Consider the following 16,008-nt stretch of genomic DNA (forward strand, 5'->3'; position numbering starts at 1 on the left):
TGTCTCCCTGTAGCGCTGTCTTAGGCGTCTCACAGTACGGACATTGCAATTTATTGCCCTGGCCACATCTGCAGTCCTCATGCCTCCTTGCAGCATGCCTAAGGCACGTTCACGCAGATGAGCAGGGACCCTGGGCATCTTTCTTTTGGTGTTTTTCAGAGTCAGTAGAAAGGCCTCTTTAGAGTCCTACGTTTTCATAATTCATTGCCTACCGTCTGTAAGCTGTTAGTGTCTTAACGACTGTTCCAGAGGTGCATGTTCATTAGTTGTTTATGGTTCATTGAACAAGCATGGGAAACAGTGTTTAAACCCTTTACAATGAAGATCTGGGAAGTTATTTGGATTTTTACGAATTGTCTTTGAAAGACAGGGTCCTGAAAAAGGGACATTTATTTTTTTGCCGAGTTGAGAATAGGCTACTGCACCTAGATGAAATGTCAGAGAATCTCATTGCATATAAGATCATGTGGTGTATTCACTCCCTCTGTGATTATACATATTCGAGTTATCATATTTCACATTTTCAGAATCAAGAATTCCTCAACTGCATTATGGGGAGGGACAGGAGTAGACAACCTTTTGATTCACCTTATTTGATTTACCTAAGCAGGAGTATCTTCCGGGCTGTTTTGTTAGCGAAAGGGGGCGTGGATTACCGTAAATCCTAATGTAACGCAGCTGTTAGGATAGCCTGCATAATGTCATTGACTACCTTCTTTTTTTATCTTTCTTTGGAGCAGTTTTGCTTCAAAATGATATGATCTAATCGCGGAAACAATGCCACTAGACCAACAGGAACTCGAGCTAACATTGGCGCTGTCACTGCTCCTATCCCGCATTGACAGCTGGGTTACGCGGAGGCTCGTCGGTCGTATGCTTTGTGTGATGCGGGAAGCTGCTGAACGTTTTGTAGTGGAATGAAATCGACATTGTGATAAGGACTTTGTTCATCTTTTCATTCAAAACGGAGTTTGAAATTCGGCAAGGAGAGATGAAGAATCTACTCCCTGGGATAGTCCTGACGTTTTTTATATTTTTAGAGGTGAGCAGCCCTTAGACAACATCGGCTATTGCCAACTATATAACGGGCGTTTATGGGATTACGCTGTACCTTTTTTGATATAATTTTAATTATGGTTGTAAAGAGAACATTATGACGTGAATGATGCTTTACTGTTAATTTGTCATGGTGGATATATTTAACAATATTTCCAAAGAACGAAGCATCTGCCCCCATCAGATGATATACAGTGTAGGCTACAGTATGATGCAATTTGGCTAAGCCCTTTGTCTTTCTGTCCATTCCTCCGTAACAAAACGGAACTCTTCGCGTAGGTAATATTGACCAAATCGAGTGCAAAAATGGTTACAAGGAAATATTTTATTTCTGTACAACCGTAAGTGATACTGTCTGGGTTCCTAACTTTATCATGGCCTTTTCAATATCTCTCTTCTTTTAACATTTGGAGACGGTACAGGCTTACAAACTCATTCATGAGCCACACATTTGTATGAGAAACATACATGTGGAATTGCCCTCTTGATCCACTGAAAATCACAATGTAAGATTGTTGGAAGACTTTTTGACAATTTCACCAGGTTTTTTTATTTTATTATTATTTTTCATAAATTAACAATTTTGAATGGAATTCTAATCTGCCATGACCTAGTAAAATCTCTTGTGTGCTATATCCATAACACTGCAACAAGCCTGTTTTGGTTTCGGTCGAGTCCATTTTCATTACACTAGATCTTTATCTTTTCAATTATGCCAAGTCAGTTGAACTATACTCTGTGCCGGATATCATGCTGTCCAATGTACTTGGCTCATATTTTTTATTTATTTAACCTTTTATTTAACTAGGCAAGTCAGTTAAGAAGAAATTCTTATTTACAATGACGGCCTTCCTCGGCCAAAGCCTCCCCTAACCAGGACGATGCTGGGCCAAGTGTGCGCCGATCACGACTGGTTGTGATACAGCCCGGGATCGAACCAGGATCTGTAGTGACGCCTCTAGCACTGAGGTGCAGTGCCTTAGACCGCTGCGCCACTCGGGAGCATCATCCTATGGATGCTCATGCCCTATAATATTTAATTTCAGTTATGTTATTAAAGTAACTAATGTACAAGGTTTTGTGCTGGTTTAGTCCATGCTTAGTCAATAACAGACCGTTTAGCACGCATGCAAACCGACACTAACGTTCACTCTGCAAACACACGCTGAAGTTCAAGCAATATCCAAATTCTACCATGTCTGCCAATCTACTTCCACCAACCTACTTCACAAGAAGTGTAAAATCGCAGCGTAAGAAAATGTATGATTACCACTGAAATTGAAATGCTGTCTTTTTTTAATTTAATAAAGTGAATAAGTCAAGTAGGGAAAAAGTCTCTGTGCAGGCTGCAATAACCAAGCTTTGCTTGGTCATGAATCCAGAATTGATGTGCTCAACTCAATTGTCAAATGTCTTTGGGTGCTTAGTTGGAAAGGCATATCAGTTGATGGGCTTGGTCATGGACACCTTTTCAAGAGGGGGAGAGAGAGACTGGCTATTTTTAAAGTGGCAGGTTAGTTTTGAGATTAACCTCGCCTGGCCAGCTCACTATGACACCATAACATGGCAGTGGAAAGCTCCCCCGGCAGGAATGTGACCAGAAGCTTCTGTGGTGCTGTGCTGGAGGTGTCAGGTTCTGTGGAGATGGAGGGTTTGCGGTTCAGCGACCCAATGAGACGAGTCAGCCTCTCCATGCTGGAAGGTCACTGCCCCCCCAGGGTGTGGCTCCATTAACTTCCCTAACACACTCTGGCACTAAGATAGCAGCTCTGTCACTGGGAGAGAGCTGGATAAGAGCTTCAGCATGGACTGCCTTCCTCACTCTTTGTAGAAGGCGCTATTATGGTTTTGTAAGCTTTTGACTCGGCAGAAATCGAGTGTACATGTTTTGATGTTTCCAGTATGACGTTTGTATCTTATAGACAAAAAAAGCATACCCTACAGTATTGGGCTCTTTGTTACTTTGGATTCCAATAGATAGGGGCTACTGTATATCTTCACAACTCGACTACCAGAATAGCATTAGAGGGAGGAGACCCCACTAGATATTATTTCAACAATGGGTGTTCCTTGAGGGGATTGTGCCTCATCTTGTACTATAGTTCTATACTGACCAGAGGTATTAGGATAAATTCTGGGTTATCACCACCGCTTCACATTGGGGTGGCAGGGTAGCCTAATGGTTAGAGCGTTGGGCTAGTAACCGAAAGGTTGCAAGTTCGAATCCCCGAGCTGACAAGGTACAAATCTGTCGTTCTGCCCCTGAACAAGGAAGTTCCTAGGCTGTCATTGAAAATAAGAATTTGTTCTTAACTGACTTGCCTAGTAAAATAAACATTACCAAATTATCTTCTGCTCTTCGGCTGTTTTCTCTGTAGCCGAAGGGACAACCGAGTGAGTGACTGTTATACAACAGCAAACTGCGGCATCCTGCTTGGTTTTGTCCCAGATGGGCCGGGATTTTGGGAGGACAAGTGTTATTGGTTTAGGAGTATAACTGCCTCTTTATATTCATCCTCAGCCATTTGAAGCCTTTTAAAGTGGTAAAAATACTCCAGAGATTTTATTCACTCACAGTTGACGCGATCGGACAGTTTTATGGCCGGTTTATGTAAAGTAAAGTGGGGAAATCCATCAAAAGACGATCACAAAGCTAACTGGCCATCCAAAAGGATATAGGATTACAAAATTATTTTAAAACTACTGCATTAATCCGACCAGTCATTCATTAGTCATATCATGTCACTGTACTGTAGCTGGGTCATAAATCATAGACAATGGAGGTAGAGTCATAATGGTAAGACTACTATTACATTTACTATATTATAAAATGGTCAAGTCAATGAGATACTGTAAGGCTTCAAATTACACACAAAAGGCAGGATTGATTCTACATTTGTATGTTAGGTATCGATATGACGTTTGGCGGCGCCTAATCAGTCAGTTTTGTAACCGCCTGGCTAGGGCTGGGCGATATGGCCAAAATATTATATCACAGTATTTTTTTTTAAAAATGGACGGTATGACCGTATTTTTTAATAGTAAAAGTTGTACATTTGCTTTATGAGTAGTGAGTGATCCTAGGGTGCCATTCTCATTTTGTGCACTCAATTGCGGTGGTGGAAAAAGTACCCAATTGTCATACTTGAATAAAAGTAAAAATACGTTAAGTGAGTCACCCAGTAAAATACAACTTTTTTTCAAATACTAAAGTATTTGTTTTTTTAAATATACTTAAGTATCAAAAGTAAATGTAATTGTTAAAATGTACTTAAGTATCAAAAGTAAAAGTATAAATAATTTCAAATTCCTTATTAATTAAACCAGATGGCACCATTTTCTTGTTTATTTTTTATTTACGGATAGCCAGGGGCACACTCGAACACTCAGACAATTTACAAACAAAGCATTTGTGTTTAGTGAGTATTCCAGATCAGAGGCAGTAGATGACCAGGGATGTTCTCTTGACAAGTGTGAATTGGAACATTTTCCTGTCCTGCTAAGCATTCAAAATGTAACGAGTACTTTTAGGTGTCAGGGAAAATGTATGGAGTAAAAAGTACAGTATTTTATTTTGGAATGTAGTGAAATAAAAGTTGTCAAAAATAGTAAAGTACAGATACCAAAAAAATATAACTTAAGCAGTACTTTAAATTATTTTTACTTAAGTACTTTACACCACTACTCAATTGAGGTAATTTCCACACTGCCACGTAGTGCTGCATGATATGGGCAAATATTATAGGACTTATTTTTAGCCAAATGTTGCAATTGTGATTTGACTTGCGAAGTAGAGCAAAACTGTTGGAATCATGGAAATATAATGACTATTCTAATTCTATAGTTAGATTATAATAGTGGGCACTTTGAATACAGTGTTGTTTGAGATGACAATGAATTAAAATGCCAGAGGGGGAGTTATTGTGACAGGGTAGGAACTAAAGTGTTGATAAGTGTTTCCTAGGCTTCGGCTACATTGCATGTTTTCTCTTAGCTACTTCATGTAGCTAACATATTCTTGCTTTGTATATTCCTCTTTGGTTTAGAAGATACTGTTGCACAAACAACATGCTGATTTTAGGTCTAAACCATCATTGGTATTATCAGGCTGTATTAGCTAGCTACATTTGCTCTTACTCGGTACATTTATTAGCTAGCTAGCTATTAGCATTAGCGGCTAACAATTAGCATCTCACAAGATTTAGGGCAACATCCTAAGAAAAGACAAACTAGCTATTTGCTGATATAAGAAACACAAACTAATAGTGTCATTATAGAACGCTAGTGGATTTATATTAAGAAGCAAAGTGAAAACAGCATTGTTGTCATCAACATTGTTGCATGTGCTGCTTTGACCATGCAGACTGAACGCAAGTGTCTCGTGGTTGAGGAGCATCAAATGCGCCCCTTGAGTGACAGGGGGCGTGGCTAGGTCTGTGTGGAAAGTCGCGGAGAGCGAAAAAAACTATAACAATTTACATTACGCATGGTGTATCACATTTAACAAACCAAACATTCAAATACATTTATGAAAGGTAAAGTAAAACCCAAACCGGTCCCTGCATCATAAAATAGGGTATACCGCCCAGCCCTACGCCTGGCTGAGTGGGAGTGTGGGTGGAATGAGCGAGCTCGCCTGGCAAGCAGAGCGCGAAACTCGTGGGTAAATGAAACTTGGTAGTCTGCCTGGTAATAATTTTTCAAATATTTTTCATAAAAATAGTTGAGAGTGCCAAATTCAAGTACTTTAAGCACCTTTAAGCTTGGGTAGGGATGTGTCGTGTGGGGTAGCTCAAGTTTTGAGCACGAATTTGTTTATATCCCTGTAAGTGAGCATTTTTCTTTTGCCAAGATAATCCATCCACCTGACAGGTGTGGCAGATCAAGAAGATGATTAAATCGCATGATCATTACACATGTGCACCTTGTGCTGGGGACAATAAAAGGCCACTAAAATGTCTAGTTCTGTCACTCAACACAATGCTATAGATGTTTTGAGGGAGCGTGCAATTGGCATGCTGACTGCAGGAATGTCCACTGGAGCTGTTTCCAGATAATTGAATGTTAATTTCTCTACCATAAGCCACATCCAATGTCGTTTTAGAGAATTTGGCAGTATGTCCAACCGGCCTCGCAACTGAAGACCACGTATAACCATGCCAGCCCAGGACCTCCACGTCCACCTTCTTCACCTGCAGGATCATCTGATGAGACCAGCTGCCCATACAACTGATGAAACTGTGGGATTGCACAACCAAATAATTTCTGAACAAATTGTCAAACTGTCTTAAGGAAGCTCATGGGCGTGTTCGTCGTCATCACCAGGGTCTTGACGTGACTGCAGTTCAGTGGGCAAATGCTCACATTCGATGGCCACTGGCACGCTGGAGAAGTGTGCTCTTCACAGATAAATCCTGGTTTCAACTGTACCGGGCAGTTGGCAGACTGTGTGGGCGAGCGGTTTGCTGATGGCAACGTTTTGAACAGAGTGACCCGTGGTGGGGTGATGGTATGGGCAGGCATAAACTATGGACAACGAACATAATTGCATTTTATTGACGGCAATTTGAATGCACAGAGGTACCGTGACGAGATCCTGAGGCCCATTGTTGTGCCATTCATCCACTGACATCACCTCATGTTTCAGCATGATAATGCATGGCCCCATGTCGCAAGGATCTTTACACAATTCCTGGAAGCTGAAAATGTCCCAGTTCTTCCATGGCCTGCATACTCGCCAGACATGTCTCCCATTGAGCATGTTTAGGATGCTCTGGATCAATGTGTTCCAGTTCCCGGGAGCTTCGCACAGCCATTGAAGAGGAGCGGGACAACATTCCACATGTCACAATCAACAGCCTGAACAACTCCATGTGAAGGAGATGCTGCATGAGGCAAGTGGTGGTCACACCAGATACTGACTGGTTTTCTGATCCACACCCCTACCCTTTTTAAGGTATCTGTGACCAACAGATGCATATCTGTATTCCCAGTCATGTGAAATCTATAGTTTAGGGCCTATTCATTTAAATTGACTGATTTTCTTATGAGCTGTAACTCAGTAAAATTGTTGAAATTGTGCTTGTATTTGTGTGTGTGTGTGTGTGTATAAACCCTGTATTGCCGACACTATGTATTGGCTAATGAGAGGCTTTGAAGCCACCGGTTGTCCATATTGGCACTCCTCAGAAGAAGCAGTCCTCCATAGGAATGAATGGAATCCTAAAGTATTTAAATTAAATGTTTCAAGGACAAAATTGGCTCATAATAAAAAAAATATATGCATTAAGGTGTCTAATAGAATAAACATGGCAAAAACAAATGTGTGGTGGGGTGTACCAAAAGGGAGGTACGGTGGCTTCAAAACAGCGGCCCTTGTCACTCATCGTGCGTGTGTGGGTATAACTCATTGGGTAGAACCCACATCCGTTGTGCCCTCAGTGGCCACACATTGTGGGGGAAACACATGGCACAAACCACAAAGGGGATTCCTGGATGCTCCTGGGATAAAATGTCACATCAGCCATCCACACGTCCGGGATTTTGCTCCAGCCAGTCCGTTGGCGGCCATTTTCACTTCTCTATAAAAGCTTCTCCACCCACACCTCTCCAAAGACGAGCCAGGCTTCATTGTCTTCTATAGTTAATCTCGCACCTCGTTGAGAGATGTATGTGGGTGCACCTCAATAGTCTGACCTTTTTCCACAACTGGGCAGGTAAGAGCAGCAGGGCATGGTCACCTATTCTGAGCCAGCCACAGACTATTGAGATGCAGCCCATGTCTGACTTTATAGCCTTTCTGTTGAAGGCCAGTGGATTTCGGTTACATTGAAGAGCAATGGGGCATTCTTTTGTTTTTAGTTAGTGTATGATCCACTATGCTGTTTACACTCTACATCTGTCATATCACTGAGTCGGCAGTGAGGCTTTGGCGGAGGACTGTATTGTGTGTTGCATAAAGCCACGGCTGCCAGAGAGAAGCTGTATGTATGATTCAAAACAGCAAGAGTATTTGCATGGGTTAACAGACCCATAAAGGTTGTTCATTTGCTCATAGGCAAACGGATCATCTTGACACTGCAAACCCGTTTCAGTACTGTATTATAACCGTGTTTTTCATATGTGAACTGAGCGGTTTCATTTATTTTTCAAAGCTTTAACGTGGCGCCTCATTTTTAATGAAAAACATTACTTGCGCATAAAGCCCTGGAGGTTATGCCTGGCCTTGTGCATAACACTCCCAGGACAGATCCTCCTTTTCCTCATCTTGCCTCTTTTTATCACTCCTTGCTTTGTGTAGAAAGGATGGAGAGCGCTCTACTAAGCTACAAAGCACATCTTATGGAGGGCCATAAAACTGAAATATGCCTTACGCTTTACAGAGACTGCCTCAGTCAGCATTTTGATAGAGGGCGGTTGGAGGCAGCTGCGTAGTGTTGCCGCGAGGCGTATTGATTAAGAAACAACTGCTGCCCGGGATGAACGAAGCCTGGCGTAAAGCGATGCAGGCAGATGGCACGCCGCTCTGAAATGGTTTGTTGGTACGCTCTTTAGCGCAAGACTGTCTCAAATTCTTATCCAATTCTCTGTAGGTGGAGAAAATCATCTCTTCAACAGTGAAGCCCAGAGCATATGCCGATTCGTCTAGCACTAGATTTGACGGAGAATGGAGGTTATTAAACAACCTGGTTGAAGCCTGAAATAACGAGACTTAGTAAATGTAAGCCTGAAGCCAATGTCAGGTCATACAGTCTGCATTGTGGGAGAGATGGTCTGTCCAATGTCAGGTCATAGTATTCACTGTGTGTGGGGCAGGAGGGAGTATTTTTTTTTTTTCATTATGTAAAGAGCATGGACTTACTTTCTTTCTCTCCCTCTTGCAGTGCATAGAGGCCAAAAAGTACTGCTGGTATTTTGAAGGCGGATACCCCATCTACTTTATGTAAGTACCATCTGCCACAGTATGTATTGTACTGTACATAGCCAATTTAATGATATTATGATAGGTAACAAGCTACATACCACCAAATGGTGGCGTCTTATGAATAACTATCATTTTGTTTGATTTTACATTTCTATTCAGAGGAACCATAGTGTCTGAGGCAATCATCTCATCTGAGTCAACACAAATGTCTTTTGTCAAGGCTTACCATACATATGTGTGAGACTGTGGCCATTTCACCTGTTAATGTCACAGTCCAACAGGCTAAGCAATCTTGCCTGTAATCTTGCCTGTAGCAATCCCTTCCCTCCGACCGGGGCCTTTAATTCAGACCCCATCTCCTCTGGTTAAAGCTGTACTATGCAGAAATCGCTCTGCCATTTCCTGGTTGCTAAAACTCTTAATAGTTAGCCTAGTTTTAGTTTGTGACAAAACAAGCACAAGTGTTGATTTAGATTTATTAGGATCCCTATTAGCCGACGCCAATGGAGACAGCTAGTCTTACTGGGGTCCGACACACATACTGTAACGACAAAGACGTTACAGACTAAACACTTTACAATTTAGTGTGTGTGTGTGTGTGTGTGTGTGTGTGTGTGTGTGTGTGAGAGAATCATTGTACCATCTAAACCTCTGAAATATATATTCCATAAACAAAAATATTGTATTTTCAGCTGTTAGAAGCTGGTGTACAAAACGAAATAAAAGACCCAAAAACTAAACTTAAAAATGGGAAATATAGAAATACTACACATAGAACAGATCTAACGCTCTTTAGACTTGCTTTCAATTAGAATGACAGATCAAAATGTAATTAATGTAAGTAATTTTCATCATAGGTACACTTCAACTATGACAGACAAAATGAGAAAAAAAAATCCAGAAAATCACATTGTAGGATTTTTTATGAATTTATTTGCAAATTATGGTGGAAAATGATTGAAAGTGATTTTCTGGAATTTTTTTTCTAATTTTGTCTGTCATAGTTGAAGTGTACCTATGATGAAAATTACAGGCCTCTCTCATCTTTTTAAGTGGGAGAACTTGCACAATTGGTTGCTGACTAAATACTTTTTTGCCCCACTGTATCTTTCGTCTCTGTTTTCATAATTTTACTTCATGTCGCAAGAGGCTGAATGTAACTCACAGGAGAAAATATCCGAGCGAGCGGAATAGCGCCCCTCTTTCTACATGTAGCCCATCTGTCTGGTCTAAACGAGTGACATTTTCCTGCCTGTAGCATTGAAGGCAAGTGTAGCCAGCGAGCATCTGGACTCCCTTGATTATTATTTTTCAATAAATGTGCCATTCAGCGTTGAGCTAAACTGAGCGAGCTCAACTGTGAATGTTCCTGGAGCACAAAAAGAAAAGTGTCAAAGGAAGCCAGTTTGGATTTGGCTTCACTTGAATTGTTCCATCTCGTTATGTTGTCCTCTGGTGGGTAGCTAAAATTGGCCTTTTTCTTAAATTAGCCATGATGGAGATAGGGATTTGGACTTGTGGTTTTACTTAATTCTCCATACTGGCTAATGATTGTAACGGAGATTCTGATCCAACCATTAATTGTTACATTGATGTGCCTCTGGCCTGAGAGGATGTTAGTTCATTATGTAGCTAGATGTAAAAGGCTAATGTTAGCTAGCTAATGTTGCCTATGAATACACACGCACACAGAAATCAGAACCATGGACAGCCACATCATATTAAGTTGATGTTGATTGGACTAAATCATTTTTGGTATCTTTTATTTGTCATTGTATTAGACTAAGTAGAGGTGATTTGATGTTGAAATGGTCCTGGAATAGAGGAAGCAGCTCCTGTTTTCTTTACGACTTGCAGTAACTCTCTGTGGTTCTACATCAATAGTTGTTTAGTAGTCGGAAACATGAACTTGCTTGACCGTGCTGTAGGTCATGTAACTGTTTGTTACATGCAACATGCTTTGTGGTTTTGTGATAAAACAGGTGTGGTTCAATTTATTCTGCCACTGTCGTTTTGTCACGGTCGCAAGGCATATGAATTAACAGGTTAGCGAGCAAACAATGCGATTATCACAACACATACATTTTAATGTGGCTTTTGGGGGGGTGTAAACTTGGCTTCCCCAATGATTTTACCCACACACCTCTACTGCTATAACTATATATATTTTCTATGTGAATTTGATAGCCCAAAAAGTTACATGTTGCAGCTTTTAAGCTTCCCATCCATTCTCCCTCGCTGGTAACTACCGGTGTCGGCCATTGTTCAATAAAATGAGTGTGCTCCTCTGAAGAGATATGTCATGTAGGTAATGGAATGAGGGTGTGCGCCTCTGAAAAGAGATCATGTAGGTAATGGAATGAGGGTGTGCGCCTCTGAAGAGAGATCATGTAGGTAATGGAATGAGAGAGTGCGCCTCTGAAGAGATATATCATGTAGGTAATGGAAGAAATCAACATTTGTCCTCTTCGTCTTGCCTTTAAGCTCCTGACTGTGGACCACATATGCCCCCAGGTGACATATGCCACCCTCTGTCTATGCCCCTACTGTCTCCATCTGTTTCCCGCTGTACTGTCAAAAATGATAACAATCCTTTAAAAAAAAAAGAGTAGGTATGTAGCTGCTGTGCTATCAGAGTGAAACTGCACAACCCATCATATACAGACCAGAGCACTATGTCTACTGCAAGTACTGGTGCTCACAGTCTTTACATGAGGAAACAGTGGGCGAATCAGATCATTCCTCCAAGCTGTTTGCTGTCCAATGGTGTCTATGGGTAAAGGGGGGGGCCCGTCTTAAAGTCCCAGCCCTGGTTAGAGGGCAGATCATCAGGGGCTCCTGATTAATGCACAGGCCTCTGACTGTATGCTCCAGAAGGGATTCCCCTCGCCCACAACCAAATGCCAGAGCTTTGTGCTTGAGGTTTAAAAGATGCAGGTTCCCCCCCTAAGGGGCCAGGCAAGAGTTCACTGAGCAGGAACCAATTATAGATAGCGCAGCGCATTTCTGAGGCCTGGAATAAGTGTTGGATTTGCATTTGCATCCACCCCGCCGTAGCGCTAATCATTCTACCCATCTGGGTTTAATGCCTCCAGCCACGCCGAGTGTGATGTTCGGGGATGTATCGTGCCATAGCGGATAGAATGCGGCTGGGTTATGTACAGTGGTAATGCAATGAAGGGCTTTTGAGGCATTTAGAAAAACGTGGCCATCAGTTGGAGAAAAGCAAAGGCAGAAGTGTTGGTCTGGCACGGATCCCGTTCCCATCACTCTCACACCTTCATATACACACACATGTGCCTGGTCATTGCTCAAGCCCCACTGCAGCCTAAACTTTGTTGTGAACGTTCAGAGGATGATATGACGGATCCCTGTTGCTCCCTGATATCAACACTAATGTCCCGATGACTGTCATTTCTCTCCCACTGTCGGGGAAATTGCTCGTCGCCCATTGAGTGTGTGTGCGCGTGTGACTTTTGCAGATACCCAAATCGCTGCTTCTTCTCTCAAGCCATCAGTGTTTTTTATAGTAGGTGAGTTGCCATGTCTCTCACATGTTTACTGGAGACATTATTAAAACATACGGTCCCCAGCCAGTGGCCACCGTCCACTGATGGCACACACTTGAGTTAACTGTCACATCAGTGTGATTTTGTTTTCTGATTCAGCATTAGTTCTGCTTTCCCTCTTTCCCTCCCTTCCTCTTGCTCTTCTGTCTCCTTTTCTCTCCCTCTGTCGCTCTCTCTCTCTCTCTTCTTCCTTCCCTCCTGTCTCCTTCCTGCCTTCCCTCATTCAGATTAAACATTTATGTTAGGGTAAAATCCAGGGTTTCATGATTAGAGGACCTTGGCTCGGCCGCACCAGCTCGTAAATCACTTCATCTCCCTCTCTCGTTTCTCTTATCAATGTACTGAAGTGGGCCTATTCTGAATAATATCTGTCCAAAGGCAGCAGCGGGAGTTTTTGTTTACACAGCAGGTGTGCCTCAGAGAAGGGCATGAAGAATACAGGTGAGGCTGAGTTTTTTTTCTTCAGAATACGAGTGCTGGAGCGGCTATATGGGTCCAGAATAGGAGTCTGCTGGAGCGGATATATGGGTCCAGAATAGGAGTCTGCTGGAGTGGCTATATGGGTCCAGAATAGGAGTCTGCTGGAGCGGCTATATGGGTCCAGAATGGGAGTCTGCTGGAGCGGATATATGGGTCCAGAATAGGAGTCTGCTGGAGCGACTATATGGGTCCAGAATAGGAGTCTGCTGGAGTGGCTATATGGGTCCAGAATGGGAGTCTGCTGGAGTGGCTATATGGGTCTAGAATGGGAGTCTGCTGGAGTGGCTATATGGGTCCAGAATGGGAGTCTGCTGGAGCGACTATATGGGTCCAGAATGGGAGTCTGCTGGAGCGGCTATACGGGTCTAGAATGGGAGTCTGCTGGAGTGGCTATATGGGTGCAGAATGGGAGTCTGCTGGAGTGGCTATATGGGTCCAGAATAGGAGTCTGCTGGAGTGGCTATATGGGTCCAGAATAGGAGTCTGCTGGAGTGGCTATACGGGTCCAGAATGGGAGTCTGTTAGACAGCTAACTCTTTATCCTCAATATAGCAGGGGGTGTAAAGTCATAACTCAGCTCACACATAGGAGCTGGTTGGGGTATTCATTAGTTTCCTTTATATAACTATACTTAGGTATTCACATCCACATCCACTCCATGTGCATCTATGCACCATGTGTATCTTCAACAGTTCTATCCTCCCAGAGACAGTGGTCCCAGACTTCATAGACAATTCAGAAATGCCTATAGATTGCTACTTCCTATACATATAAAACACCCCGTGTTCAATAACACCCATATTATTAGTAGTATAGCCACTGGCCTTCTCTAGTCACTCGTAGGCTCAGTCACTGGTATACTTTTATTTACAAAGCCATTTTGGGTTTACTACCTTTTTTATTTGGGCATTTTTATTGTTCAGAAATGTGGTGGGTACTCTCTTCGTTCGCTGGACTTTATCCTGCTAACTGTTCCAAATGTCCGAACTGAATTTGGTAAAAGGGCTTTTATGTACTCTGCGCCATCGTCTTGGAACACCTTACAAAATACTTTTAAACTGGAAGAACTTTTCCCGATTTGGTGTTTTTAAATCACTGATGAAGGATTTTGAGGCTGATTCCCTGACCTGTCAATGTTTTTAATTTGCTGTTTTTTATTTTGTTATACTCTTGTGAATTCAATGGTTTTTACTAGATTACTTGTAGTTTTTCATGTTGTCTGTCTGTAATTTTTGTAATGACTTGGTGCTGCCTACCTTGGCCAGGACGCTCTTGAAAAAGAGATTTTAAATCTCAATGAGCCCTTCCTGGTTAAATAAAAAATAAAGTAGTACTCCCAGACTAAGATGGGCTGTGGTGGACGGAACCCCTGGGGGGGGTGACTGCTTATACAGAACTGGACAACTCAACTCACATTCACACTGGAGCTAGTCCCCTGACAGCTCTCATTCACTCAGTACGTCATAGCTAAATTTGAATCAGCTTAATATCCAAATTTGAATCAGTTTAATATGTCATATCACACTACTTTAACATCCACAATACCTTAGTACTATTCCCAAACACACTCGGTAATCTCCCTTATTACCCCATGTGCATCTTCAACGATTCTCCTGTCGTTACTTCCTATGCACCTTATGGATCTTCACTATACATATAGAATAGCACCTTTGTGCTATTATCAATGGCTACAGACCACATAGACATTTCTCCTATAAATGCCTACAGACAGCTGTCAGTGGGGCATGGCAACGTTTCTTGTCTTTAATGTATTTCTTTTATTTAACTATGACTAACTGTAGCCCTTTTTCTGTCATGTGTATCAACGCCGCGATTTCTCTACAGCCGTCATAGTCTCTACAGTATCTATAGTCCCTGAGCATCACAGTCAATATAGCATCCATAGCATCTATGGTCCCTATAGCGTCAGTCCCTACAGCATCCATAGTATCAATAGTTTACATAGCCATAAATGCTATAGACTCTATAACTCAAACAGTCATTCAGTAACTCCACACTCACACAACTTTCACATTCACTACACTCACATCCACATTCACTTACTACTAGCAGTACCCTCCATTTTAATGTTTTATTGGGTAATTTTCCCCCCAATTTTTATACTTTTTTTCATTTAATTTGACTTAGTGAAATGAGCCGTCCCTCAATTGTTTGCGGATGTCTCCTCCTGGGCAGTTCACAGGAAGGGTCTGGTCAGATGGAAATGATCCCTTATATACTGGTATACACTTCGCGGCTGGTTACAGATACGTTACATAGGGTTGGTTCCGGCATGTCTGGCACCATTTCCTATCTTATAGAACATATTCTGGGCATTCTGCCAGATGGTCCTAAGGAGGAGGTCATGTCGCCCCCCCCCCCCCCCCATGCCTTTACCAAGCACAGGCAGGAACCAAGGATTATTTATGACACTAAGGCAAGATTAACATTTTCAAGGCTGTCTCTTCACATGATAAAAATGTCCATCACAGCTCAGTCTATGGTTTTGCATAAGGAAAAGTGAAGACGGTGTTTTATTTTGGAAATGCTGATGACTGTAGTATGCTAAAGTCTCGACGAACCATTTCTGTATGGACCTCGCTTTGTGCGCAGGGGCATTGTCATGCTGAAACAGGAAAGGGCTGTCCCCAAACTGTTGCCACAAAGTTGGGAGCACAGAATCGTCTAGAATGTCATTGTATGCTGTAGTGTTAAGATTTACCTTCACTAGAACTAAGGGTACTTGCCAAAATCATGAAAAACAGCCCCAGACAATTCTTCCTCCTCCACCAAACTTTACAGTTGGCACTATGCAGTTAGCTTTCTCCTGGCATCCACCAAAACCAGATTCATCCATCGGAGTGCCAGATGTTGAAGTGTGATTCATCACTCGAGAGTGCGTTTCCACTGCTCCAGAGTCCAATGGTGGTGAGCTTTTAACCACTCCAACCAAATGTTTATATATATTATTTCTTTTGT

General features: G+C 42.2%; 1 protein-coding gene across 1 annotated transcript in view; it reads left to right on the forward strand.

The window, feature by feature from the left end:
- Positions 1–603: 603 nt before the first annotated feature.
- LOC139583294 (WW domain binding protein VOPP1-like) overlaps positions 604–16,008 on the forward strand; it is a 56,780-nt gene continuing 41,375 nt past the window's right edge. The window contains exons 1-2 of the mRNA XM_071414202.1: positions 604–1,042; positions 8,940–8,998. Of these exons, the coding sequence (XP_071270303.1) occupies positions 992–1,042; positions 8,940–8,998 (110 nt within the window). The 5' untranslated portion in view covers positions 604–991. The remainder of the gene's footprint in view (positions 1,043–8,939; positions 8,999–16,008) is intronic.

The sequence above is a fragment of the Salvelinus alpinus genome, chromosome 8 (genome assembly GCF_045679555.1).
Source record: "Salvelinus alpinus chromosome 8, SLU_Salpinus.1, whole genome shotgun sequence".
Lineage (NCBI taxonomy): Eukaryota > Metazoa > Chordata > Actinopteri > Salmoniformes > Salmonidae > Salvelinus > Salvelinus alpinus.